We start from the raw sequence: 26,782 nt of genomic DNA, 5'->3' as shown, positions 1-26,782 counted from the left end.
TCTCCTCGTGTCCTTTGGGACACATTTTCCTCCTAGTACACTGAGTATTGCCAACCAGTGAAGTTTCATCCAAGCTTCGGTGTGTCCAGAGCTTTTATTGGGGCTTCATTACAGGCATGACTAGATGAAACACAGGTCATGTAGCTCAGTCTCTAGCCCTTCTCCCCTCTCAGGAGGTTGGGCTAATATCATGGGGCCCAAAGCCCTAACGCTCTTACCACATGGCTGACCAACCCTCAATCATGAGTCATCTCATTAGCATCAACTATTAGGTCTAGTCCAAGGGACCTACCATGAAAAGACACTCCTACCACTCTTGGTGAATTCCAAAGGTTTAGAGGCTGCTTCCCAGGGTTCAGGAACAAAGGCCAGCCAAATTCTTTATTATGCACTTACATGATATTTAAATTTATTTCAATTTAGCTACCAACATTTTATAATGAGTGGTATTGACATAAAAATCTGAATTTTTGTCTTTTCTGCAATATTGACAATTTTAGGCTCCATTTCCAAGAGACTGCTACCTCCTTAAAAAGGGACATGCATTCTCCCCACCATCTCTGTAGTCTCTATTTTCTTATTCCTGGTATGATTCACTTCCTTGTTTCCTTTTTGTCCACTGCAGACATTTAAATTTGCAAATCCTGGCCTAATTCTTGTGTATTTTTGCTGTTTTTACTTACATCACACATTATCACCTTAAAAGAATGAACATGGAAGGAATGACAGTTACCTTTTGTCATTTCATTCTTATCTTAAAGCCACTCTCCACTGTAGTCTGTGAGAGGGTGGGTGCATGTGTACACATGCTTGTGCCTGCGCCATCTATTTGTCTCTTGAGCCAGACTAACGTGGAATTTTTGACTACAGAACCAGGACAAGCTGAATTAAATTAAAACTCAATGTCATCCTCAGAGTCAAAACCCATAACCTAACCCTGGACCTTACAAAGGAAGTCCCTCATTCTGAAGGACAAAACTAAAAACATGTTTCTCAATATTTTTAAAGCTCTATCTTCTTTCATAAGCATAAAATTCTCACATCCTTCTATATGTGAAATGCAACCTAAGTGACTGAAAATAAAGCAAACAGGCCAGGTGCAGTGGCTTACACCTGGAATCCCAGCACTGTGGGAGGCCGAGGCAGGTGGATCACAAGGTCAGGAGTTCAAGACTAGCCTGGCCAAAGTGGTGAAACCCTGTCTCTACTAAAAGTACAAAAATTGGGGCCAGGTGCGGTAGCTCAAGCCTGTAATCCCAGCACTTTGGGAGGCCGAGACGGGTGGATCACGAGGTCAAGAGATCGAGACCATCCTGGTCAACATGGTGAAACCCCGTCTATACTAAAAATACAAAAAATTAGCTGGGCATGGTGGCGCGTGCCTGTAATCCCAGCCACTCAGGAGGTTGAGGCAGGAGAATTGCTTGAATCCAGGAGGCGGAGGTTGCGGTGAGCCGAGATCGTGCCATTGCACTCCAGCCTGGGTAACATGAGTGAAACTCCGTCTCAAAAAAAAAAAAATACAAAAATTGGTCGGGCATAGTGACAGGCACCTGTAGTCCCAGCTACAAGGGAGGCTGAGGCAGGAGATTCCCTTGAACCTGGGAGGTGGAGATCGCAGTGAGCCAAGATTGTGCCACTTTGAGAATCACTGGTTTAAATACAAGAGGCATGAAACAAGCCCTATGTATATCAGGAGCCATATGGACACCTGCAGTCTCTCTCAGATACAGGTGTCACATAGACCTTGAAGTACAATCAACCCTCAATATTCATAGCTTCCGTATTTGTAGATTCACCTATTCACTAAAATTGTTTATAATCTTAAAATCAATACTTGCAGTGCTTTCATAGTCATTCATGGACATGTGCAGAGCCCTGAAAAGTTTTATTTCCCCAACACATAGGTGCCCAGTTCTGCCTTTGTAGTCAAAAAGGACACTATAAACAAGTGTCCGATTTCTGGTTTACTTAGTGGCAAGTTTTCCCATTTTTGTGCTTTTAGTTGGTGATTTTGCTGTTTAAAATGATCCCCAATCATAGTGCTTAAGTGCTGTCTAGCATTGCTAAGCACAAGAAAGCTGTGATGTGCCTTACAGAAAAAAATACTTGTGTTAGATAGGCTTCATTCAGGCTTTAGTGTTGTTGAATATGAGTTCAATGCTAATGAATCGATAACATATCTTAGGATGTCTTTAACAGAAACACACACAAAACAAGATTATGTATTGATTGGCTGACAAAGATGTTGTGACTGAATGTTCCCAGAAACCTAATCCTGTATTTCCTCTGGGAGCAATGGTTCAGTATTCACTAATTCAGTGTTCACAGAGACTTCACAGACTGTAACTACTGCAAATAGCTAGAATCAGCTGTGCTTGTAAAACAGTGAAACACACACAGCACAAAATCACATCAAAGAATGTTGGGGTGGGAGATGTATGTGGGGTGGAAACCAAGGTTACAACCTTGGTTATTTTATTTAAAACCAGAAAGTGATGATGGAGTTAATGCTAGCCATCTGTCCCAGGCTAATCAACAAAGCCTGAAGGTGCAACACAGTGAACAGAACAGTGCACTAGAAGTTGCGAAGCCTAGCTTCCGGTCTCAACTCCACAAAAAATTAGCTTAGGCATGTAAATAAAATCCTTCTCAGCAGCAGTTTCCTCATCTGCTAGAGTTACTCAAATCTGTGGCAATAAGTCACTTTTGCCATAATTATTATGTACAAAAAGTTTTCACATAAATTATCTCACTGGATGACCTGTATGGCCTCTCTTTACTCCAGAATTATATAAATTAATGATTTTACCAAAAAGAAATAATATATCGAAAGTTTATAATACTAAGAATTGTCCCTTGGACTGTTTATGATAGACATGTCAGAGGTAAGACTTCAAACATGAGCTAGAAGCAACTACAGACTTATTTTTAAATTGAGTGTGTTAAATCACCGTTTTCTTTTTAAAAATGAAAGACAAACATTCCCAGTCTGTGGCCATTCTTGCCTCAAGGCCCCGCACCACCATGAATGTTGTAAATGTGGAGAAGCAAAAGTACCACTAGATGGAGTAAAAACAAAAGACATGCGAATCTCTGCAGCTCAAGGAATCTCTGCCCTCTTGAAAAAAGGATGTTAGGCCTGGCGCGGTGGCTCACGCCCCTAATCCCAGCCCTTTGGGAGGCCGAAGCAGGCGGATCAACTGAGGTCAGGAGTTCGAGACCAGCCTTGCCAACATGGTGAAACTCCATTACTACTAAAAACACAAACAAATAAACCAGGTATGGTGGTGTGTGCCTGCAATCCCAGCTAGTAGGGAGGCTGAAAGAGAATCGCTTGAACCCGGGAGAAGGAGGCTGCAGTGAGCCGAGATGGGGCCACTGCACTCCACCTCTGGGCAACAGAGCAGGACTGCGTCTCAAAAAAAAGAAAAAGAAAGAAAGGTGGAAATTTTAGATCACCTTGAGCAAAATGAGGCTTAGTGATGCTGAGCTACTTCCTCAAGCCTCTAGTCAAAGTTCTTGGCAAAATTATAACAAGAATTTCATTCCTTACTTTCCACAAAACGATGCTGACGCGAAAATACTTTTTCCTTAGAGAGCATTACCAGCAACAGTGGACTCTATAATTTTTTGCACACTTATTTCTAGTAGTGCAAGAAATGTTATCTGCTAGACAACTCTAGAGCACCTACTTTAGGTAATAGGTTAAAAAGCTATAAACATACATGTTCATAAATTTACCGACATGATCCTGACTGACCCTTCCAATCATCAGGATTCCAGCTATCACACTAAAGGATGTGCCTTTATATACACACCCCTGGCTGCTGTCACTCTTAGCAACTATCCCCAGAAGAGGGATCCTAAGGAATTGAAGGTACGGATTTGGGATGGAGTTACCTTGGCCTGTCAAGTGGGCAGAATGGCCCGTTTGTTTCTTTCAACCCAGTGGGCTATCACTTTATTTTCTTAAAGAAAATCAGAGCTAAGAATCTTGTGGGAGACTGGGGCTGGGAGGTGGAACATATTCCTCTGTACATTTCTTTCCCGTCTTTAATTATGCCTAGTGTTCCGTTATTGGAACGCTAAGCTTGTGAGGGTTATTCATAGCCTACAGCTCAAGGTCATTGCCAAGGTCTGATTTTTCAAAAAAAAAAAAATTTTTGTAACTACCGGCATAAAGTGACTACCATTTCTTTTTCTCTCTCAGAGTTTCGCTCTTGTTGCCCAGGCTGGAGTGCAATGGCGTGATCGTGGCTCACCACAACCTCTGCCTCGCGGGTTCAAGCGATTCTCCTGCCTCCGCCTCCCGAGTAGCTGGGATTACAGGCATGCGTCACCACTCCCGGCTAATTTTTGTATTTTTAGTAGAGACGGGGTTTTTCCATGTTGGTTAGGCTGGTCCCGAACTCCCGACCTCGGGTGATCCGCCCGCCTCGGCCTCCCAAAGTGCTGGGATTACAGGCGTGAGCAACCGCGCCCGGCCAGGAACACAACTTTCAATTTTCGTTTAGATTTTCTAATTAAGTATTCACTAAATGTTTAACGATCTCTCAAAAAAATCACTGCCCTCCCACACCCCATTGAGGGGACTAGTCCAGATCTCCTTTGGGAGGAACAAAAACCTCAACAAAATGTGCAGAGCAGGAACTAAATCGTAATACAACCATAAAAGGCAACAAAAAGCAGAAGACAGGAGAACCTACGCAGGAACCGCTCCAGGTAACGCCGGCTCACTGCCCATTCATTTTGGCCAACTTTTGAGATGCCTTCACGTCTCCTGCCAATTTGCAGCACACTGGCCCAGTCAGGTTTCGGGGGTTTACAAGTCCCCGCTGCCGGCGAGGGGTGACAGATACACACGATGGGCGTCCCCCAAGAGCAGGAAAGCGAACTGCATGTGTGAGCCGAGTTCTGGGTGCACGTCCCACAGCTCAGGGAAGCGCGCCGCGCGCGGGAACTCGCTCCGTTCCTCTTCCTGCGGCCTGAAAGGCCTGAGCCTCACCCTCGCCCCCGAGACACCCGCGGCTGACAGAGCCGAACTCTTCGCGGCGGCAATGGGCGCCTCCGGAGAAGCCCCGGGCCGACCGCGGCCTCCAGGCGGGGTTCGGGGGCTAGGTAGGCTACCCGCCGCAGGTCCCCGGGAGGGGCGAACAGGCCAGCGGCTGACATTTTTTGTTTGCTCCAGAATGAACGGTGGAAGGCGGTAGGCCGAGGCTTTTCCGAACGCTGAAAGTCAGCAAGAAAAACAGCGCGCGGGAAGCAAAAGCACGGCGCCTACGCCCGTCTCAGTTAGGGTTAGAGAAAAAATGGCCGCCACCCCTCCCAGGCCCACCCTCCGCAACCCAGCGCGCTGCCCGGCGAGTCGGCTTATAAAGACAGCGGTCGCCGACCGCGCGGATTGGCCAAGCTAACTCTCGCGGGAAGGTGGCACGGGAAATTAAAGTTCAATTTCCGGCCATGAGGAAGTACGCCGCCCCTCCCCCACATCGGAGAGAGCCTTTGAGTCTACTTCCTACCTTCTTTAAAGGTGAAACTAGCTAGAGGCTTCAGAGGGCCGGTTTTCTATCCTCTGCAGACCAGACGTGGTTCACCTCGACTACCTTAAAAATGGAATTCATAGGAAGATTTTAGGGCCCAGGACACAGAACACAGATTCCCAGTTCTGATCATTACATTTTTTTTGGAGAACTTTGTGAAAATAGATTCCCAGGCAGCACTGACTAAAGCAGAATCTTGTCTCGGCTCAGTGGAATGGGTCCGAGTTCCTACCCTGCCCCTTCTCCTCAGCATGTCTTCTCCAGCCTCTCTGCGCAGAGGATGATGGCTTTTATCAAGTGTAACTACTACATTATTCATCTTAAGGACTGAATCTCCCTTTTATTAGGAAAGATAGGCTTTTCAATCATTGGCTTTGCTTTGCTTTAAAGTAGTGCTGTGTTGTGATGAAGCAAAAAGAGGGGAATAGTCCACCGTAAATTGTAGCGAGATTTTTTTTTTTTTTGAGATGTAGTCTCGATGTGTCACCTTAGCCGCTATCTCGACTCACTGCAACCTCCGCCTCCCCGGTTCAAACGATTCTCGTGTCTTTGCCTTCTAAGTAGCTGGGATTACAGACGCCCGCCACCCGCCACCGCGCCCGGCTAGGTTTTGTGTTTTTAGTAAAGACGGGGTTTCACCATGTTGCCCAGGCTGATCTCGAACTCAACGGCCCGCTTCGACCTCCCAAAGTGCTAGGATTACAGGCGTGAGCCACTACGCCCGGCCGCGAATTTTCATAATGGCCAATATAGTGCAGTTTTACATATTACTGACAGGATAATCTTAAAAGTTTTACTCGTGTTCAGTTGGGTAAACTCCGTGGAGTTGTCGCTGTCGGTCCTCTATCTGAAAGAAAAGTAAAATCTCTCTCTCCCCTTGCCTCCTCTTTCTTTCATAGCATCTGCCAGGCTGTAAAGTTTTCCTTTTTTTTATTTTTTATTTTAGATGAAGTTTTGCTCTTGTCGCCTGGGCTGGAGTACAATGGCACGATTTCGGCTCACTGCAACCTCTGCCTCCTGGGTTCAAGCGATTCTCCTGCCTCAGCCTCCAGGTAGCTGGGATAACAGGCGTGCGCCACCACGCCCAGCTAATTTTTGTACTTTTTGTAGAGCCGGGGTTTCACCATGTTGGCCAGGCTGGTCTCGAACTGCTCACCTGCCTTGGCATCCCAAAGTGCTGGGATTACAGGCGTGAGCCACCGTGCCCGGCTAATTTTGTTTGTATTTTTAGTACAGATGGGGTTTCACCACCTTGACCAGGCTGGTCTTGAACTCCTAACCTCGTGATCCACCCACCTCGGCTTCCCAGAGTGCGGGGATTACAGGCATGAGCCACCATGCCCGGCCTTCGTTGTAAAGTTTTTTAAGGACAGAATCTGACTTCTGTAATTAACGCTATTGCACTTAGCACAGTACCTTACATAGAGCAGATGCTAAGTGCTTTGAGTTATGTATCAACACTACCACCATTCTCTTAGCTTCCCACATTATCCAGACCCTTCTTTTCCCTTCATATCTAATTAGCCAACAAATCTTGTCAGTTTTTGTAATTTCTTTTTTTTTTTAATTCCTATTGTTAATAATCTTGAGTACTAGATTTGCCACTTTATATCTGGACTAGTGACTTTCTAATTGATCACCTAATCTCCAGGGCCTTCCCCATTCAATTTATTCTCCAAACTATCACCACATTCATCATAACATAGTTTCCTTATGTCCCCAGCTTTTAATTTCTCCCCTTTAAGTATTGGATATTTAGCACTTAAAGCCTTTTAGTCCCTGGCCTTCACTTGACCTGCTCTTGCTCTGCTCTTCGCTTAACAAAATCAGTCTAAGCTGGGCGTGGGAGTGCACACCTGTGGATTCAGCTACTTTGGAAGCTAAGGGTGGAGCCCAGGAGTTGGAGGCTGCAGTGAACTATGATTGCAGGACTGTACTCCAGCCTGGGAGACAGGGTAAGACTCTGCCTCTAAAACTAAGTAAATGAATACATACATACATAAAAAATTTAAAAACAAAATCAGTCTATTAAGCATGCCCTGAATATGCTTTGTTCATTCTCATCTTTAGCAACTTGTTCATTTTAGTATGCTTGCCTGGATATCTGTTTTCCATCCTAAAGCCACCCCTTCCATGATGGCATACCTCTACTATGGAGTCTCTTTCCTCACCACAGCAACCTTCTTTCCCTAAACTTCAGTAACCTTAAATCTTATCACTCATTTGGCACATAGCATATTGTACCACAAACTGCTCTCTTCCAAAGGAAATATAAGCTCATCAACATCAACTTATAGAAGAGGCACCATAGGAAACATTATTTTAACTTGGTTCTACTCAATAGACATCTGTTCTTGAGCTTCACCATTATTATCCCCCCACCCATTATAGAAATACAACAGAAATATTGGCATCCCAATAATTGAGGTATTTTCTATTCTCCAGGAAACATATCCAACGTTTTCTGTCACATATACTCAAAACATTTTCTTCTAACCATTTTATCTGTATTTCAGAAGCATCTCTGGTGTACTATGTTGGGTCCAACTTCTTTAAATTCTGCAGCAGTGATCCACATGTCCTGGAAGGCAGACAAGGATGCAAGAATAGAACCTCCCATCCACACTGATATTTTCCTTTCTGGAGGAGCTGTAACTTGCACAGCGGTGTTGGCAGGTGCCACCTTTGCTATATCCTTAACTAACCGCTTGTCTAAACCAGGGAAAGAGGTTGATCCCCCGGCAAGGATAATATTGGAAAAGAAGGAATTCCTCAGGCCTATATCACATTTCATTATGCTGCTGAAACATATCTTATCAATGCCAGGGGCCTCAAGGTTCATGTGACACGGAGAGAAGAGGGCCTCTGGACAAGAAAAGAGTTGGTCATGGAGCCGGAAGACCTTCCCGTCAGGTAGTTGGTAAACTTTTTCTAGACAATCAGGTTTCTTGGCCATTTCCTCATCGTAATTCATTGCCACATAACAAAAGGTCTCCTTGATGTCTTCAACAATCTTTCTGTCTGAAGCACTAAGCAACAAGATACCGTGGTTCTTCATTAGCACCATGAGGTAGTTGGTGAGGTCAAGGCCGGCCAGATCCAGTTGCTGCACACCATGAGGCAGACAGTAACCCTCAAAGATGGGCACACTCTGGGTAATCCCAGCTCCTGAATTCAGCACAAGGCCAGTAGTGAAGCCAGCAGCAAAGAGAGCTAGCACAGCCTGGATGGACATATAGAAGGCAGGAACACCCAGATGCTCAAAAAACACTTCTGTGATCTGTTGCCGGTTGGCCAGTGGGTTCAGGGCTGGCTCAGTAATCAAGACTGGACCATCACATGGCTTCAGCTTGAGGTTATAATCATAGATATGCTTCCACATGATCTCCATGTCGTCCCATGAAGTAATGAGACCTCGCTCCACTGGGTAACTGTAGGGAGAGCAATAAGATCAATTATTTTTCTAGTTTCTATTGTCTTCGACCCTCAGTTAATCACCACGTTTATTACCAATATCCCTTTATGGGCAATAACTGCCACAGCCTCTCACAGAAGGTAAAAGTCAGCAAAAATTAGCACAGCTACCTACCTCTGCAATTTTTGTTGCTTTCCATTTTCTCTCTCCTTTGGAAGTTTGTGACTCTCAAGAAATTGGGGGCGGGGAGCGGGAGGGGGAAAAAAAAGAAAAGAAAAAAAAAAGAAATTGGGAAATTTTCATATTATAGTGTAGTTTATGTCAGTTGAAGAGAATAACCCAAGTGACAAAAGGAGCCACGAGTTAAGTAATATTCTTAAATGAATTCGTTCGATAACTTTATAGTTTGTATACATTTGTATAGCCACAGAGAGCAAAATGTTCAATTTTTCGATGTGTGGTAGCCTCAGAGATTTGTGGCCTGCGCGTCTGTAGTAACTCCAGCTGGCTGGGACTTTCCTGCTCCTGGCTTCCTTATCCTTTCTGTCCCCATAGCGCACATTCTTTGGGCTCCTTCCCCCCCCCCCCCCCCCCCGCCCACCCTGCGGGGAGAAGGAGGTACCTGATGGACAGCGAACTTCTCCATGCCTGAGCTTGGTCGCCCACGCAGAGTTCTAGCCCGCCCTGGGCCGCTGGGCTCTGGCCCTTGGCGCGGCCGATAATGTTCGGGTAGAGAAACTGGGGCTCCCTGGACCCCGCCAGGCCCGCCTTGATCACTCCTGAGCCGTTGTCGATCACCACCGGTAGCTGGTAGCAGTTCATGCCGCCGCTGTCGCCGCCGGCTCTTGTCTCCGGGCGGCTCTGGCTACCTGCTCTGCAAAGGACGACTGACTGGAACGCCGCGTCACAGAGGCGCCCGGCACCGCCCGGAGAGGCCTGAGTCTGGGGGCGCAGCCGCGGGCGGGGGGCGGGGGGGGCAGGGGGGGGGGGGGGGGGGGGCTCCAGGCGCTTGGGATAGTTGGACTCACAGTGCGCCTCACGGCACCGCCTGCTATTGCTTCTCGCAGGAACTGGGCCACCCCAACCCCGGGAATCCCGGAATCCCAGTATCAGGAAAACCCGACTTTCCCATCAAAAGATTAAACGCTGACACTCACAAATGCATTTCTCAAATACCCAGAAGAGCTGGCCGGACGCGCTGGCTCATGCCTGTAATCCCGGCACTTTGGGAGACTGAGAAGGGCAGATCACGAGGTCAGGAGATCGAGACCATCCTGGCCTCGGTGAAACCCCGTCTCTACTAAAACATAAAAGATTAGCCAGCGCGCGCGCCTGTGGTTCCAACAACTCGGGAGGCTGAGGCAGGAAAATTGCTTGAACCCGGAAGGCAGAGGTTGCAGTGAGCCGAGATCGCGCCACTGCGGAGACAGAGAGAGACTCTGTCTCAAAAAAACAAACAAAAAAACCCAGAAGAGCTATAAAAGCAGTTTTATTTTCCAAAGCCACTAAATTCTGGTTAACAGGTGGCGGTTCCGGGGAGTTCTAGAATTCGCCCTTGAAACTGGGGGAGAATGAGACTTAAGAGGGGGAGAGTTGTCGCAGGAAGGGAGGCAGTGTTGAGGCTTCTGAAACGTTAAACTTCTAAAATGAGGGGGGAAATGTTGGAATTTAAATTATTTTTAAGTACTTTTATTATTTTTTCTGTACCCTGGGCAATGCTTTGTTATACTTCTTGTGGTTTCCCAGCAAAATATACTCAATTAAAATAGTAGCTCCTCGCTTTAAAAAAAAAAATATTTTCGGACTATACCCTTCTGGTGTAATCTGCAAGCCTCATTCCCTAGTCTTGATTTTTAGCCTAAAGGACATGCCTGCCTTTTTGCAGGAAAAGTGAAGTTTCTCAGGTCACATGAAATTCAAGTTTGGAAAAATTTAAAAGTAGATTGCATGTTAGTAAACGCATTGTGGTGTCTGATTCTGCAAACTCTGTAAAGAATTTTGAAACAAGTAGTCAACTTAGTACCTCACCTTGGTCTTCGAGAGCAAAAGGAGGAAATTCAAAACTAATTTTACACGTCCTTCCACCAGAAGCTGAAAGGATGGCTTTTTCGCAGCCAAGAGCAGCACCGGGGCCGGGACTTGGGGCTCCGCACGTGGCTGGCCCTCCCCGGTCTCCGAAAGCCCCCTGCTTCGCCTTGGACTCTGAGCAGCTCGACGTGCGAAAGGATATGTAATAAAACGCTTCTTTCCCAGGAGGGGGAAAAAAAAAAAAAAAAATACCCAAAAGAAGGGAAACTCCATAGTGCCTGGTTTCTACCTCGGTACCCAGGCGCTTTGAAAGAAAGTGCATGCAAATTCAAACTTTTGAAATAATTTCAGCACTGTTAAATTGGGCTTAGGTTATTTTTCACTTTCTGGTTTTTTTTTTTTTTTTTTAATAAATTACATGAATCCCACTCAATTTGGTCTTAATAGCTTGACAATTGGGATATGACACAAACATATCAAGGTCTTTATGAACCTTCTCACTCAGCAAGGTTTCCGTAGTGTAGTGGTTATCACGTTCGCCTAACACGCGAAAGGTCCCCGGTTCGAAACCGGGCGGAAACAACAGGCTGCACCTTTTTCTCCCTTTAAAAAAAAGCGTGACCTTAATACACGCCAGTCTTCAAAAAGACATGCTCTTGACAGCGATTTGAGAGTCTGAACTGTACGTATTTATGTTACTTTATTCGTTCACCACATGCTTTTATGGAAGACTTGCCACGTGGAAGGTGTGCCATTGATAGCAATTTGAGAGTTCCAACTGTACATTTTTATGCTACTTTATTTGTTCACCAAATGTTTGCACAGAAGACTTGCCACGTGGAAGACGTGCCCTGGGTTTTAAAAAATGAATTTGACTCACCAGCTAATACTGAAAAAATAATGTACAGCCTAGAAGGAGAGGCTAATGTGTAAAAGTAGTTAGTCCTGTCGCCTCCGGGGCACTTTTGTATTCTGTCACTTGGTTTTTCATCTTAATTGATGTAAATAATCGAATTAAAAATCTTCTAGTCCAGACGCAGGAAAACCTTTTCCGGTATAAAGCCCACCTTCCTCTAATGTTGCGCATGCCCACTGTGCCCAGCTGCTCCGCTTTCGAGCATCCTAGACTTCTGTCACCAGGTAAGGACATCCTAGAAGCTGAGCTACAGTTGGCTGGGGCACACAAAAACCTGGGGGTGCCAAGAGTTTCCAGGTACGTAAGCGGGAAAGGGGTGCCGAGTCTCAGCTAAAAAATCCCCCATGGCAGAGATCCGAGTACACATGCAGCAATTTCCATCGGTGGGGCCCCGAGGAAGGGGAGGATGATGGGAGAAGACGAGCAACTACAAGCCCCCGCACGCAGTGCGCAGCTAGCTTCTGGAAAGAGGCCCGCGATGCAGTGCTGCCGGGCCTCGGCGCAGAGCCCCGGCCGAGCGCCAGACGCGGACTGCCAGCACCAGAATGCTCGCGATGAGAAGACAGGCGGAGTACTGCGAGCGAGCGAGCCTTCAGCTCTCGTATCCATGACGCCTGCTGCTTCGTGGGACCCCTGGCCTGCAGGGTAGTGGGTCTCTGCGGGACATCCTGTCCTGCCCTGGCCGGCGCCGGACCCCCACGGCCCCGGAGCCTCCCGCGCCGCCACGGGATGACAGAGCCGGACGTGACGCTACCGTGGAAGGAAGGGAGGGGCGGAGCGTGGCGCGGTGACGTCCTCCCAAGATGGCGGAGAGAGAGTGAAGAAACTGTGTTCCCCCCTTGGGTTGCTATCGGTGAGTTCCTACTTCACCCCCAGCCCTCCTGCCCCGGTCTCTCCAGAACACTGGCCATTGGAGGGCAGGCTCCTTGGAGTTCCGGCATGGGTCCGGGCGAAAGTGGAAGGCTTGGGCTAGGCAGCCCCGGCGGTGGCCTGGGCCACAACCTCTGCTGTGGGAATTCGCGGGAGTGGGAGCTGGGCAGAGGGCAGGGCGGCAGAAGCCGAGGAGGGACTGGCTTTCGTTGTCACTCTCGAAAGCCGCCTCGCGTGGATAGAGAGAGAGAGGAGAAGGTGTGGCCTCCTCGGCGCGAGTGACAGAACCTTTGACAGCAAGCCTTGGCCGGGTGCATTCCCCGCTCCCTGAGCCGCCGCCTCGCGTTTTGGAGAAACTGCACTGGGGAAGCTACAGGTTTCGATGACTTGAGAGCAATTTTTTAAAAACTCGAACTGTTCTCCCCCTGTCAGCCCCAGGAGATCATGTCTTAGTGGTTAAAAAAATTTTTTTGTAACATAAGTATGTCTACTGAGCTTGAAAATCTCAGGGTTCAACTGATGTGAAAGCGTCAGGTTTTGCGGTGCTTTTTTCAGGTGATAGAAGTGTTTGCATTCACCGTCATTTATTGATATGTCTAAACGATTGTGTTAGTTGGTCAAGGTAAACAAAGATAGAAAGGCACTCATCCCTTCATTCTTAACCATATATGTTTTATAAATGTTTTCAAGGGGGGGCTAGAATTGTTAAAGTTACGTCTTCTGTCCCTTCCCTCACCAATTGCTTGGGTGAACGTTGACGAAAACTTACAGTTACTGATTTACTATTTCTTTTTGTCTCTTAGATCAAGGGTAAAATTCCATTCTGATACCAAAATGCAGTATTCGCACCACTGTGAGCACCTTTTAGAGAGACTGAACAAACAGCGGGAAGCAGGTTTTCTTTGTGACTGCACCATAGTGATTGGAGAATTCCAGTTTAAAGCTCATAGGAATGTGCTGGCCTCCTTTAGTGAGTATTTTGGTGCGATCTACAGAAGCACTTCTGAGAACAATGTCTTTCTTGATCAGAGTCAGGTGAAGGCTGATGGATTTCAGAAACTGTTGGAGTTTATATACACAGGAACTTTAAATCTTGACAGGTAAAGTACACATTTTATTTTCAGTTGTAAAAGCTAGTCAGTACTCTTCACAGCTAAAGTAGATCTGTATTTTTTCCATTCATTCTCTGAACTCAAATTCTTCAACTATTTATGCACACAATGTTTGTTTTTATAAAGAAATCAGTATCACTGATTTGGGATAAGCAAGCAATATTTCATAAGCACAGAAAGCACAGATTTTAAACAGTAAGATTTTTACTGAAACAAAGCCTGTGATTTATTTCACTTATGTAAACTTGAACATCAAACACAATGCATTTTTTTTTTCTTTTTTCCTTTGATACTCTCACCCAGGCTAGAGTGCAGTGGCATGATCTCGGTCGCAGCAACCTCCTCCTCCCAGATTCAAGCGATTCTCCCACCTTAGCCTCCCAAGTAGTTGGGACTACAGGCGGGGGCCACTGCACCTGCAAATTTTTTTATTTTTGGTAGAGACAGGGTTTCACCATGTTGGCCAGGCTGCAAACACAATAAACTTTTAAGTGACTTCCAGTTTCCCATTGCTTTTTGGTCCTTAAATTCCTCTGGTCTTCTCTCTCTCTCTCAATTCTCCATCCCTTATGTCTTAAGGTATTTGAATGGAGTGTAGATGGGGAAGGAAGAACCTCTGTGCTCATATAACATTGCTGCCATTACCAACCATAAATAGTGTGCAGAACCTCTTCCTGATCTTGATTCTGGAAAATAACTTATTTGGAAAATGAATGGCAGTGACTCCTGTTACCTCTATTAACCTACCAGTACTAATGCTGAATTAAGGTCAGAGATGCTAGAATGCTTCTCTAAGATGCTTACAGCTGTCACTGCATAAACAAGAAGTGGGTTTTAGGTCGGGCGCGGTGGCTCAAGCCTGTAATCCCAGCACTTTGGGAGGCCGAGGCTGGTGGATCACGAGGTCAAGAGATCGAGACCATCCTGGTCAACATGGTGAAACCCCGTCTCTACTAAAAATACAAAAAATTAGCTGGGCATGGTGGCGTGTGCCTGTAATCCCAGCTACTCAGGAGGCTGAGGCAGGAGAATTGCCTGAACCCAGGAGGCGGAGGTTGCGGTGAGCCGAGATCGCGCCATTGCACTCCAGCCTCGCTAACAAGAGCGAAACTCCGTCTCAAAAAAAAAAAAAAAAGAAGTGGGTTTTGAGGAATCGATAATGCGGGCACTGTGTCTCCCCTGTATAATAAGCCGTATAATTAGACTAATACCAATACATTTACTGATTGTAGGGAAGAGGTGGAAGAGATAAAAGCAGAGAAACTGATTAAATTATGCCTGTCTTATTTCTGCCTCTCAAGAAAGTGAACATGAGAAGACTTTTCATAATCTTCTGCCATAGGAAGATTATAGGCTTTGGAATTAGTTCTTGCCTGTCAGTCACTATGTCTCCTTGAGCATGATACAGTCTCTCTGGGCTCCAGTTTCTCTATCTGTAAAAATGAGATGGTAATAACTACTTTGAGGCTAAACAAGGTTTTACTTGATCCTTATTCACTTCCTGGTGAACATTAATTTCTTTCTTTTTCTCTTCTTTACCCTCCCCGCCCCCTTTAATTCCACATTTCTCAGAGAAAATTTAGAAAAATGTAAATAAATAACAAAATAAGAAACACTTGAAAGTCTGCTACCCACTGATAACCCCTGTTAACCTTTTAATATATATTCATTCTTTTCCAGATCTCTGTAGAGATGTGCATGTATGCATTAAGCAAAATTCTTCCCTCCATTTTATATTGCAACTTGTCATGGAAATATGCTTATTTAAAAATCTAGAATCAGGGTGCTCATTAATCCTTTTGACAAGGAAACATTCTTGTGTAAGAAGTATCCAGTATGGGGAGGGGAGAGAGATAAAAGTAAACTTCCATGCTATTTTGGAATTATTTTTAAATTTTGGTATAATGAAATCTTCAAGCGAGTTCTGTATAAGTTGATTAAAGGAAAAGAACAGTGTGAATTTTGGCTGGTCTTCAATTTAGTGGCTCCCCTTTCTCAATTATGCCAAAAAAAAAAAAAATTGATTTGAATACATGCTAGAGCACTTTTCCTTGAGACTTCATGGAAAGAACCAATGTGAAGAACAGCCAGGTGTTTTGTTCAGTCTCTTTTGGAACATATCTTTCCTGGGGATCTGGGGAGCCAATTCTTTGAGTTCAGCTAGAAATGTAAGAGAGGATTTATACCAAAATAGAAAGGCTTATAACTTAGTGATTAAGAAAACAGGTAGAATAATAGAATTGTCTCGGGGGCCAGATTACCTTGGTCAAATCTTTGTTCTAACATTCTGTGCTCTTGGACAAGTTAATTTATTTCTTTGGACCTCTGATTTTTTATTTGTATGTAAAATGAGGATTTATAATAGATTTCATAGGCATGTTCTGAAGATTAAATGAACTAATCTTATAAAGTATTTAGGCATATACCTGGCAATATGTAATTAAATGACTTTCAATGACTGTTCACAAGATGAAAGCAAGTTCGGAAGCACGGTTATCTATAATACTTGTAAAGGAAAACAAATCTGTTATTGAAGTAAACAAGTGTTGATCGGTGCTCTTCACTGTGACTTAGATTGTAGCCGTCTATGAAATAGTTTGTATGAATTACTATTTCAGTATTGAACAGTTTTTTTTAAAATAGCGCCTTGCTATAATTTTTTTTTTTTTTTTTTTTTTTTCCTGAGACAGAGTCTCAAGCTGTCGCCCAGGCTGTAATGCAATAGCATCTTGGCTTACTGCAACCTCCGCCTCCCCGGTTTAAGCGATTCTCCCACCTCAGCCTCCTGAGTAGCTGGGCTTACAGGTACCCGCCATTATGCCCAGCTAATTTTTGATAGAGACGGATGGGATTTCACCATGTTGGAGGCTGGTCTTGAACTCCTGACCTCAGGTGATCCTCCAGCCTCAGCCTCCCAAGTGCTGGATTGCCAGCATAAGCCACCATACCCGGCCTTGAACAATTAATGTATGACTTCCTGCTGTCTTGTATTGGTCTTAAAGGCTACCTGACCTTGTTATCTGTTCGGTGGTTCATTTTATGGAGCACCAAACACAATCTTTTTTAGTGGCCTAGCCCAAAAGACAATTTTTAAAAAGTCATTGTGATGCTAAATTAAATAAGGTGAAACATACATGTGGCACTTGAGGCAAAGCAAGTTTAATTAGAAGATGATGAGAACATAGGTAGAGATTTGCACGTACTGTAGGATACTTTTAGAGATCTTAGAGGTTCGTGACACTAGTTATTTTAAATTTTATTCCAAATGTTAGTCCTTTTTAAAAAAAATGGTATCACCAGCACTATATTTATATTGTTAGCTATGATTAAAACCTTTTCTGGCTTACACTTAAAGAGGTAAAGAGATCATCTTCCCAAAGAAACCATGTTTCAGGAAAAAATCATTCTGAAACCTATTCCTCTTAGTGGCTTCCTCTTGGCAACACTGGCATCACCAGGGAGTGTATTAAGAAATGCAGGCTGGGCTGGTGGCTCACACTTGTAATCCTAGCACTTTGGTAGCCGAGGTGGGAGGATCACTTGAGGCCAGGAATTCGAGACCAGCCTGGGCAGCATAGCGAAACCTTGCCTCTACAAAATAATTTAAATAGCCAGGTGTGGTGGCACATGCCTATAGTCCTACCTACTTGGGAAGCTGAAGCAGGACAATCACTTGAGCCCAGGAGTTTAAGGCTGCAGTGAGCTGTCATTATGCCAGTGTACTCCCACTTGGGCAACAGAGGAATATCCCATCTCAAAACAAAAAAAAAAGAACTGCAGAATCTCAGGCCCTATCATAGACCTGCTGAATTTGAATCTACATTTAACAAGATTCCTGGGTGATTCACATACACAATGAAGTTTGGGAAACATAATTAAAGTCCCTCACAGGGGAGCAGGAGAAAATAGTAGGAAACAACTGTCATTAGACTTTTCCTCTTGCCAATCCAGAAAAGTTGGTTGCTATCTGAAGAGGCCTCCGGATGAATGGGAGGAGGTAGGGAGGTGCCAACAGCTATTTTTGTGTTCTAGATTTTTTAAAAGCCAGAAAATTTAACGTTTAATTTTTCTGCAGTAGTTCATTGACAGCTGTGAATAGCCATTATCCATCTCTTGAAGTTCTGTAAAATTGGAATTTTTACCTAAACATTATTCTGAATGAATTTATAAATATTCTTTTCTCTTAGTTATACGCCTTTGTCAGCATTCTACTTCATTAGGTCTTTAAAATACATTGAAATATATATGCAGCTCTGTTTCAAAAAGTTTTTCTTTGATCAGAATATTGTCATGTAGCCTTGTTTCCTTACAGTTGGAATGTTAAAGAAATTCATCAGGCTGCTGACTATCTCAAAGTGGAAGAGGTGGTCACTAAATGCAAAATAAAGATGGAAGATTTTGCTTTTATTGCTAATCCTTCTTCTGCAGAGATATCTAGTATTACTGGAAACATTGAATTGAATCAACAGACTTGTCTTCTTACTCTGCGAGATTATAATAATCGAGAGAAATCAGAAGTATCTACAGATTTGGTTCAGGCAAATCCTAAACAAGGGGCATTAGCAAAAAAGTCATCTCAAACAAAAAAGAAGAAGAAGCCTTTCAACTCCCCAAAAACAGGGCAGAATAAAACAGTGCAATATCCCAGTGATATTTTAGAGAATGCATCTGTTGAATTATTCCTAGGTGCAAATAAACTGTCCACACCTGTAGGAGAACAAGTTGCACAAATAAATGATAATTCAGAACTCGAGTTGACATCAGTTGTGGAAAATACTTTTCCAGCACAAGATATTGTGCAAACTGTTACAGTGAAACGGAAACGTGGAAAATCACAGCCGAACTGTGCTCTGAAAGAACACTCTATGTCTAATATAGCTAGTGTCGGGAGTCCTTACGAGGTGGAGAACTCCGGGGAAGAGCTGGATCAGAGGTATTCCAGGACCAAGCCAATGTGTAACACATGTGGGAAAGTGTTTTCAGAAGCCAGCAGCTTGAGAAGGCACATGAGAATACATAAAGGAGTCAAACCTTATGTCTGCCACTTATGTGGAAAGGCATTTACCCAGTGTAACCAGCTGAAAACCCATGTAAGAACTCATACAGGTGAGACGGGTGTGTGGGGAGATATAACTATTTTTATACTGTGACTAAAATAGTATATTTTTATAGAGAGTACTTAGCACACACTACTTGTGACCAAAATTTGGTATATTTTTCTATTCATCAAAGTATTTAACAGTGTTAAACTATTGAAAATTTATTTGTAACCAAGTGTTTAATGGCTGTTTAAGCCCTAATGCATCAACTGTTCATACCATTTTCCCTCAAAATAAGCATGTTCATTCTAACTTACCAAGTATTTAACAGAGACAAAGCCATTAAAACTGATAAAGAGAAAATGTAATTACAAATCAGGCCAATTTTCAGATATTGCCAACACTTCTTATTACAGACTTCTTAGACTGTGTTGACCTTTGAACATGTTCATTAGAATTACACATACAGTGTTTCCTCAGCTTCTACAAGTACCTTTATTTTGTATGTCCTCTGGTGGCAAAGTATGAGCATACATTGGTACTTTTAGATTCATACTTTTAAAAATGCTGTATGTACTTCTCTCATTGTGAATTCAGAAACACTAATTTCTTCTAATTCTACTGGTGTTTTCAATGGTCTAGAAAGAGATTTTATTTGTTTTCAGTTCTAGCAGTAACATTTTCTGAATACCAAAGCTAGTATTGTTGATGAAATCTGGTATGTTTTATGAAACTGAAATACTATTTTCTTCTAAATATAAATTTTATTTACTTATTCCTTTAGGTGAGAAGCCATACAAATGTGAATTGTGTGATAAAGGATTTGCTCAGAAATGTCAGCTAGTCTTCCATAGTCGCATGCATCATGGTGAAGAAAAACCCTATAAATGTGATGTATGCAACTTACAGTTTGCAACTTCTAGCAATCTCAAGATTCATGCAAGGTAAAAAAACCAGATGAGTTGTTTGATCTTTTAGTCTTTTAATCATCATAGGCTTATGAATAGACTATTATATTAGAATTCAGGACAGTAGAATTCTAATTGTGGTTCCACCAAACAATGTTAACACATTCAAGGAATCACAAGGAAGCCATGGTAGCTGATAGAAAATAAGCAGGCTAGGGGGAAGCTACTAGGAAATAAGGTCAGTCTGGTCCAGAAATAAGATCAGAATGGTCCAGAATGCAATTTAAGAGGATCATTCAGGCTGTTAGGATTATAAGAGTGTAATCAGGGTAAACAGGAATCTATAGATAAAACTCATGCAAGGGTGATGGTAGTTCAGACCAGAGTGGTAGCAGTGAAGGAAATAAGTAGTAGTAGATTCTGGATATATTTTAAAGTTAGAAATAACAGAATTTGCAGACAGATTGTATATGAGGTCTGAAAGAGAGTCAAAGATTATTCTGGCAACCCCTATAAAGATGGAGTTGCCATTAATTGAGATGGAGAAGGTTTGTGGGTAGAACAGCTTAAGTGGAAGTGCAGGAATTTAGGAGTACAGTTCTGAGCATGTTAAATTTGAGATGACTTCTGAATAGAGATGTGCCATAGATAATTGGTTATCTAAGTCTGCAGTTCAGGGGACTGGTTTGAGCTGAAGATACCAGCATCAGCATATGACAGTATTTAAAGCTATAATCCTGGATAAGGTCACTAAGAGAGTGAATGTGGACAGAAGAAATCAGAAGATGGTCCTGAGGCACTCAAATTTTACGAGTTCTGGGAGATGGTGTGAGAACCAGCAGAGGTAACTAGTAAGGAGCAGCCAGTAGAGGAGGAAAACCATGAAAGTGGGCTGCCCTGGAATCCCAGGTGAAGGAAGTTATTCCAGATGGGAGTGATCAAATGATCAATTGTAAAAATCTGTGATAGGGAGATGAAGACTGAAAATTGATGTGGATTTAGCAAAGTGGGAAGTCAGCTGTGCTCTTAAAAAAAGCATCATTAGTAGAGGCTAGTAGAGAAGAAATGGTAGTAGAATACTTTGGAGTCTCAAGGTTTTGGTAAAGGGGAGCAGAGAATGAAGGAGCAAGTAAGGTCAAAGGTCTTTCTTTTTATTAATATGGGAGACATCAGTATATTTGTATACCATAATCCAATGGAGTGAGAAACATGGATGATGTAGGATTGGAGAAATTGCAGAAGTGATATTATTAAGTAGGTCCTCAGGTATACAAATTGGAATTGATGGATTCGGATGAACTGTCATCCTCATGTTATGAATTTTTCTCAGTGAAAGCAGGGATGTCAGCTAAGAGTGACAATGGGCAAAGAGAGGCTGATGGTTTGAGGAGAGTTTCGATGAGTCAAAGAGTGACTAGACTCATGAAAATAATTGCCTGCAGTATTAGGATTCCACTGACAACCTTATAAAGATCAAGGAAAAACTTTTTGAACTGATCTCAAAACTAATGTTTTGATAGTAGCTAAAATATTTGTTTTTGGCATTGTTTACACTGAAACAACTACTGATTTTAAATACATAGTCTTGGGTTGTTAAGATGACATGAAATGTGTAAAAAACTTTATGAAATCTTGCTATATAGATTGACCTCCAAATTGTTTTACTTAAACTTTATATTTATCTACTAATAGGAAGCATAGTGGAGAGAAGCCATATGTCTGTGATAGGTGTGGACAGAGATTTGCCCAAGCCAGCACACTGACCTATCATGTCCGTAGGCATACTGGAGAAAAGCCTTACGTGTGTGATACTTGTGGGAAGGCATTTGCTGTCTCTAGTTCTCTTATCACTCATTCTCGGAAACATACAGGTAAGTTTGACAGGGAGACTGCTTAAAATAAAGTTACAAATAAAAGAATTTGGACCTTTACCAAAAGTAGATTGGAAACTTTATAGTTAGATATCTCTCTGTACTTCTGTAAGCTATGTTTATGATTTTCACATATCTGTTAAACATAAAAGCTGACTTATTTTCTAGAGTAATGCAAGGTGCGTGAAATAAATTATGTAACTTACACATTAAAATCAGTGAGATAATTTTGATAATATATAAACTTGCAATGAGATGCATTTTGTGACTTTAAAAAATCTTTTCAGCTTCCTAAAGCATCATCTCCTATAGTTAGGGTTGGGGAGTGGGTTTGGGTCGAACATTGATTTTTTTTTTAACTTCTTAGGACCTTTCCTACACAGATATTCTGAGATTTGCAAATTAAATAATTCAGACGCAAAATAGCAGTTTAAAAGCAAACTGTGTTTTTAGGGGATTTTTTTAAAAGACTTACCTACTTTTATTCTCCTTTATTAATGTAGTAGATAGGAAGAATAGAAATGTGGGTTTATGAATTTACATACTCTTAATCATATAAAAATCAAATTCCTTGCCCAAATCATCTCTATTAGAAGGGACATTTGCAGGAATAAAGTTTTAATATATGAAAACTTATGAACAGTATAAAATAATTACTAATATTCATTTACTTGGATCACTGAAAATACCTCTAAAGTATAATATAGAGAGGTTTTAAATAATATTTCAGAAAAGCTTACTTTAGGTTATTTGTAATTGATAAATATTATATTGGTATAGTACACCACTTCGCTATCTTTTATTTTCCATCTAGGTGAAAAACCATACATATGTGGTATTTGTGGGAAAAGTTTTATTTCCTCAGGAGAGCTCAACAAACACTTTCGATCCCATACAGGTCTGTGTTTAGGGAGAATGTATTACTTTTTGTTCTCTCTTAATTTCTTTTTATGTAAATCTTGACTTTTAAGCCATTATGGACTATATGGTATCTAGTCATACTATACTTAGCAATATTTTATATTTATATCTGTATAAATATCAACTTATTTGCCTATCCTTTTTTTTTTAGTTGTTTGGAGTATGAATTAAATTTGTTAAAGAATTGTGTTGATTTTCCAAGAAATATGCCAGATAATCAATAGTTTTTAAATGATTTGGATTAAATTGCACAGATATACCAAGAAATGAAAAGGAATAGGTAATACCAATATAACATCAGATTTTCTTATTAAACAGTGTTTAGTATGCAAGTTTTAGGAACAAATTTTAATTTTGACATATTTATTGTAAAAATAGTTTGTAAATTATATGAAGAAAATATTGAATGTAAAAAATTTTAAAACAAAGGAAAATGCCACTTTGAAAGAGTACTGTTCTGACATTTTCTTTTTAAAAACTCCTCCTGGCCGGGCGCGGTGGCTCAAGCCTGTAATCCCAGCACTTTGGGAGGCTGAGGCGGGTGGATCACAAGGTCAAGAGATCGAGACCATCCTGGTCAACATGGTGAAACCCCGTCTCTACTAAAAATACAAAAAATCAGCTGGGCATGGTGGTGCGTGCCTGTAATCCCGGCTACTCAGGAGGCTGAGGCAGGAGAATTGCCTGAACCCAGGAGGCGGAGGTTGCGGTGAGCCGAGATCGCACCATTGCACTCCAGCCTGGGTAACAAGAGCGAAACTCCGTCTCAAAAAAAAAAAAAAAAGAAAGAAAAAACTCCTCCTCATAATTCCTGCCTAGAATAGTATGAGTACTTAATTGAGATGTAGTAAGTTTTTGGTGACTTTATATTCTCATGCGCTTTAGTTTATACCATAAAGCACTGAACAGTTCTTATTTCCAAAGTATAATATTATAGCATGTTGTTAGTACGTTTAAGTATTTTCTAATTCTTTAGGTACCTGAGAGCAGAAACAATGATTATTACACTTACTTTCCCACAACTATATCTCTTAGCCAATGTCTGGCATATAATCGACACTCACTAAATATTTCATAGAAGTGGAAAAATACGTTTTTGTTTATTTGTTTTAATTTGCGAGTAAATTTCTTTTCATGAAAATGTTCCCTTTTTCTGAGATACAGATGTTTTGTATAAAGGAGTGACTAGGTTGCGTAGAATCTTTTGTTTCACTATATTATAACCAGGTGATTGGTAATTTGAAACCAAATTTAAACACCATAATAATTTTTGCCTTGTGTTCATAAACATTGATATTTTTGTCTTAGCTAGCAGCTTTTAATATATTGAAGTTTAAACTTTTTAATTTGTTTTTCAGGAGAAAGACCATTTATCTGTGAATTATGTGGTAATTCTTACACTGATATTAAAAATTTAAAGAAGCACAAAACAAAAGTCCATTCTGGTAAATGCTGTGTGTGTGTGTGTGTGTGTGTGTGTGTGTGTGTGTTTTAATATAATTTGGTGCTCATATTGGTGCTATTCCTTAAAATGTTGAGATGAGATGTACATATTTAAGCAGTATAAATTAGATGTCTATTTTGAAAAGTAGACATCTACATAGGAGGAAAGTAGCTTTTTTGCAGAAACATTCAACTGTGGATTTCTTTTCATGTTGAGCCTCTTATTAAAAAAATACTTGAAACATTTCCTCCTTTTAAAACCTGACTTAGTAACAGTCCGAAGCATGAAGGAACATATAAGTAAGCTATATCACTGTTCCTCATACTGGAGTCTGGATAACTCAGGGTTTACTATGGTTATTATGGGAAAAAAGGGGGTGTTATCAACATTAATCCAGAAATGTTTAAGAGAAAATAGGGAAACAGGTAGCCCTACACTGTTATAATATATCAAAATGGAAAGCCAGACCCCAAGGTTTGAGTCTGCTGGTTAAAATAAATCCTTGAAAAAGTTTCCCTGTGCTTACCATTTTATTCTGTCATTACTAGAAATGACACTAGGTCCCTCTGGTGTATAAAGATGACAGTAAGTCTCTTAAAATAAATATAAACATAACTATTAACTTAGAAACATCTGAAAACTGTAGTAAGTCATTAATTTAACTACTTGTTAAATTTTTATAAAGTATACATAACTGTTTAGGGAATATGAAGTTGAACAAGGCATAGTTCTGATACTCTAAAGAGCTTACAACCTGGTGTTTGAGACCAGAGACCTAAATAAATAATTACAAGGGAAAATGTAGGACATAATCAATACAAAAGTACTAAAGAAGATATTAAGTTTTTCTGAGGTAAGTACTAGAAAAAGCTTAATTTTAGGGAACTTGAAGGTTGGAGAAGAGTTCAAAGATGGAGATGGGAAGAGAGAATTCATTCCAAGCAGAGAACATTGTAAAGAGTCAATGGGACAAGAAGGAAACCTTGGCTAGTTGAAATGAAGATTAGCTTGGGAAGAATACAGATAATTACAGTTTTAAGAAAACAAATATGCAGTTTTGTCTACCTAACAAGGACAGTGAAACTGAAATCATGTTGATACTTTATAGAGTAACAGGAGCATGTTAAAGCCATTTGAAAATTTGAAGGCAAAAGTACATCTTTTGTCAATGTGCTAATTGCTCCCTTGAGTAGAGCAGAATTTCTCACCTGAAAATATATGAAAGTACCAGACACATTCTGAACTCGCAGAATAATATAAATTACTCATTAAAAGCATTCAATGAACAAATAGAGTATTTCTTATCACTATTCAGTACTTTGAGGGAGTTAAGAGTATAACTTGACATTTACTCTCAAAGAATTTCCAGTCTAGTTGAGGATTCAAGGTATACCTGAGTAGAATGGCAATAAGAGGTGGACGCCACAAGACAGCATGTGAAAATTGAAAAATGTGTGGTAAAATAGATAAAACAGCCCACCCTGTTTCATTCTTAAGTCCATTTTTTTTTTAATGGAGTTGGTGCTTGAGCTTAACCTGAGGCCCAGATTGAATTTACATAGATAATGAGGAGGGCATATCTACAAAAAAGAAACTGCTTGAGTAAATGTATGGAGGCTGGAATGTAATTTCTAGGAATGGTCAAGTACATTAGTCTACCTCGGAGGTTTAGTTTCGTTTTTGAAGATAATGTAAATTTTTTTCCCTTCCGTTTTAGGTGCAGATAAAACTCTAGACTCCAGCGTAGAGGATCATACTTTGAGTGAACAAGATTCCATACAAAAGAGTTCTTTATCAGAAACTCTGGATGTGAAACCTTCTGATATGACTTTACCATTAGCTCTTCCACTTGGGACTGAGGACCATCACATGCTTCTGCCTGTCACAGATACTCAGTCTCCTACATCAGATACATTGTTGAGGTCAACTGTGAATGGATATTCAGAACCACAGTTGATATTTTTACAACAATTATACTGAATGTGAGGAATATGGAATTGCTAAGATGTCATTGATAGCAAACATCTCTGGTAAGGTGCATATATTCATGTTAAATTCCCATTCATTTGAGTTGTGACCATTATTTTTCATTCACTGAAGTAAAAGCACCTGATGCTGCATCACAACTGCAGTGTTTGTTTTTATTTTTGGCTTTTATGTCTATACACACAGCTTTTTAAGGAATTAATTATGTAGCACTATTTTGGGTGAATGAGTTTTATTTTCTTTTAAAGCTGCCTTAATTCCATTTTTATTTTGCATTTTAGAATTGCCCTTCATTTACTACATCAGCCAGTTAATGTGATTCAGTTTTGACCTGTGGGATTTAAAATTTTTACCGCCCTCAGAATTTAAGCAATAGTATCAGCCCAAGAATGTGTTGTTATTTGTAAGCCCCACATAAACTATGGAGAAAAAATGAAATTTCATATTTCTGCTCATGAAAATTTAGTTACTGAGTAAGAATTGTACTATTTCTCTATTAATATATTCTGATAACTTTTCTAATGAAACAAAAACATGTTTCTCAAAATCTAGAAAACTGCATATAAAATTTTGTTCATTTAGGACTCGGTATTCTGGAGAAAACCATTGGGTCAGTACTTTTGGTTTATTTAAGATTATATTTTCAAAATGAACTTTAAATAGATAATTGGTGTTTTTATCTCAGCAAAGACGGTTTCAAAATTTGATTCAGTTTGTTTTATTCCATTT

At 41.4% G+C, this 26,782-nt stretch overlaps 2 protein-coding genes and 1 non-coding gene across 5 annotated transcripts; 2 read left to right on the top strand and 1 right to left on the bottom strand.

Moving 5' to 3' along the window:
* Nucleotides 1-7,550: 7,550 nt before the first annotated feature.
* ACTRT3 (actin related protein T3) lies at nucleotides 7,551-10,103 on the bottom strand. Its single transcript, XM_032260953.1, has 2 exons — nucleotides 9,581-10,103; nucleotides 7,551-8,974 (listed from the first exon to the last, which is right to left on the bottom strand). The coding sequence occupies exons 1-2, from the start codon at nucleotides 9,778-9,780 to the stop codon at nucleotides 8,056-8,058; spliced, it is 1,119 nt and encodes a 372-aa protein (XP_032116844.1). The 5' UTR covers nucleotides 9,781-10,103; the 3' UTR covers nucleotides 7,551-8,055.
* Nucleotides 10,104-11,495: 1,392 nt separating this feature from the next.
* TRNAV-AAC lies at nucleotides 11,496-11,568 on the top strand. Its single transcript has one exon. It is a non-coding gene; the product is annotated as a tRNA-Val (tRNA).
* A 496-nt stretch (nucleotides 11,569-12,064) lies between these two features.
* MYNN (myoneurin) lies at nucleotides 12,065-26,193 on the top strand. 3 transcript variants are annotated; one of them, XM_032260928.1, is made up of 8 exons: nucleotides 12,067-12,755; nucleotides 13,576-13,872; nucleotides 18,197-18,990; nucleotides 19,708-19,867; nucleotides 21,524-21,702; nucleotides 22,517-22,600; nucleotides 23,982-24,068; nucleotides 25,785-26,193. In XM_032260928.1, the coding sequence occupies exons 2-8, from the start codon at nucleotides 13,607-13,609 to the stop codon at nucleotides 26,045-26,047; spliced, it is 1,833 nt and encodes a 610-aa protein (XP_032116819.1). In that variant the 5' UTR covers nucleotides 12,067-12,755; nucleotides 13,576-13,606; the 3' UTR covers nucleotides 26,048-26,193. The 3 variants fall into 3 exon arrangements, with proteins under 3 accessions (XP_032116828.1, XP_032116819.1, XP_032116835.1); XM_032260937.1 differs by lacking the exon at nucleotides 22,517-22,600 and having other exon boundaries at nucleotides 12,065-12,755; XM_032260944.1 differs by lacking the exon at nucleotides 13,576-13,872.
* The last annotated feature ends 589 nt before the right edge of the window (nucleotides 26,194-26,782 follow it).

This window comes from Sapajus apella, unplaced genomic scaffold, assembly GCF_009761245.1.
Source record: "Sapajus apella isolate SASKATOON/1434 unplaced genomic scaffold, GSC_monkey_1.0 scaffold4, whole genome shotgun sequence".
Classification (NCBI taxonomy): domain Eukaryota; kingdom Metazoa; phylum Chordata; class Mammalia; order Primates; family Cebidae; genus Sapajus; species Sapajus apella.
The sequence above is the reverse complement of the archived record's forward strand: the minus strand, read 5'-3'. Positions and strand labels throughout refer to the sequence as shown.

Coding starts and splice junctions, on each gene's coding strand:
- ACTRT3 (XM_032260953.1), bottom strand. CDS start 9,780: ATGAACTGCTACCAGCTACCGGTGGTGATCGACAACGGCTCAGGAGTG. Junction 8,975..9,580: donor AGAAGTTCGCTGTCCATCAG/GTACCTCCTTCT, acceptor CTCTCCCTACAG/TTACCCAGTGGAGCGAGGTC.
- MYNN (XM_032260928.1), top strand. CDS start 13,607: ATGCAGTATTCGCACCACTGTGAGCACCTTTTAGAGAGACTGAACAAA. Junction 18,991..19,707: donor CCATGTAAGAACTCATACAG/GTGAGACGGGTG, acceptor TTATTCCTTTAG/GTGAGAAGCCATACAAATGT. Junction 22,601..23,981: donor ACACTTTCGATCCCATACAG/GTCTGTGTTTAG, acceptor TTTGTTTTTCAG/GAGAAAGACCATTTATCTGT.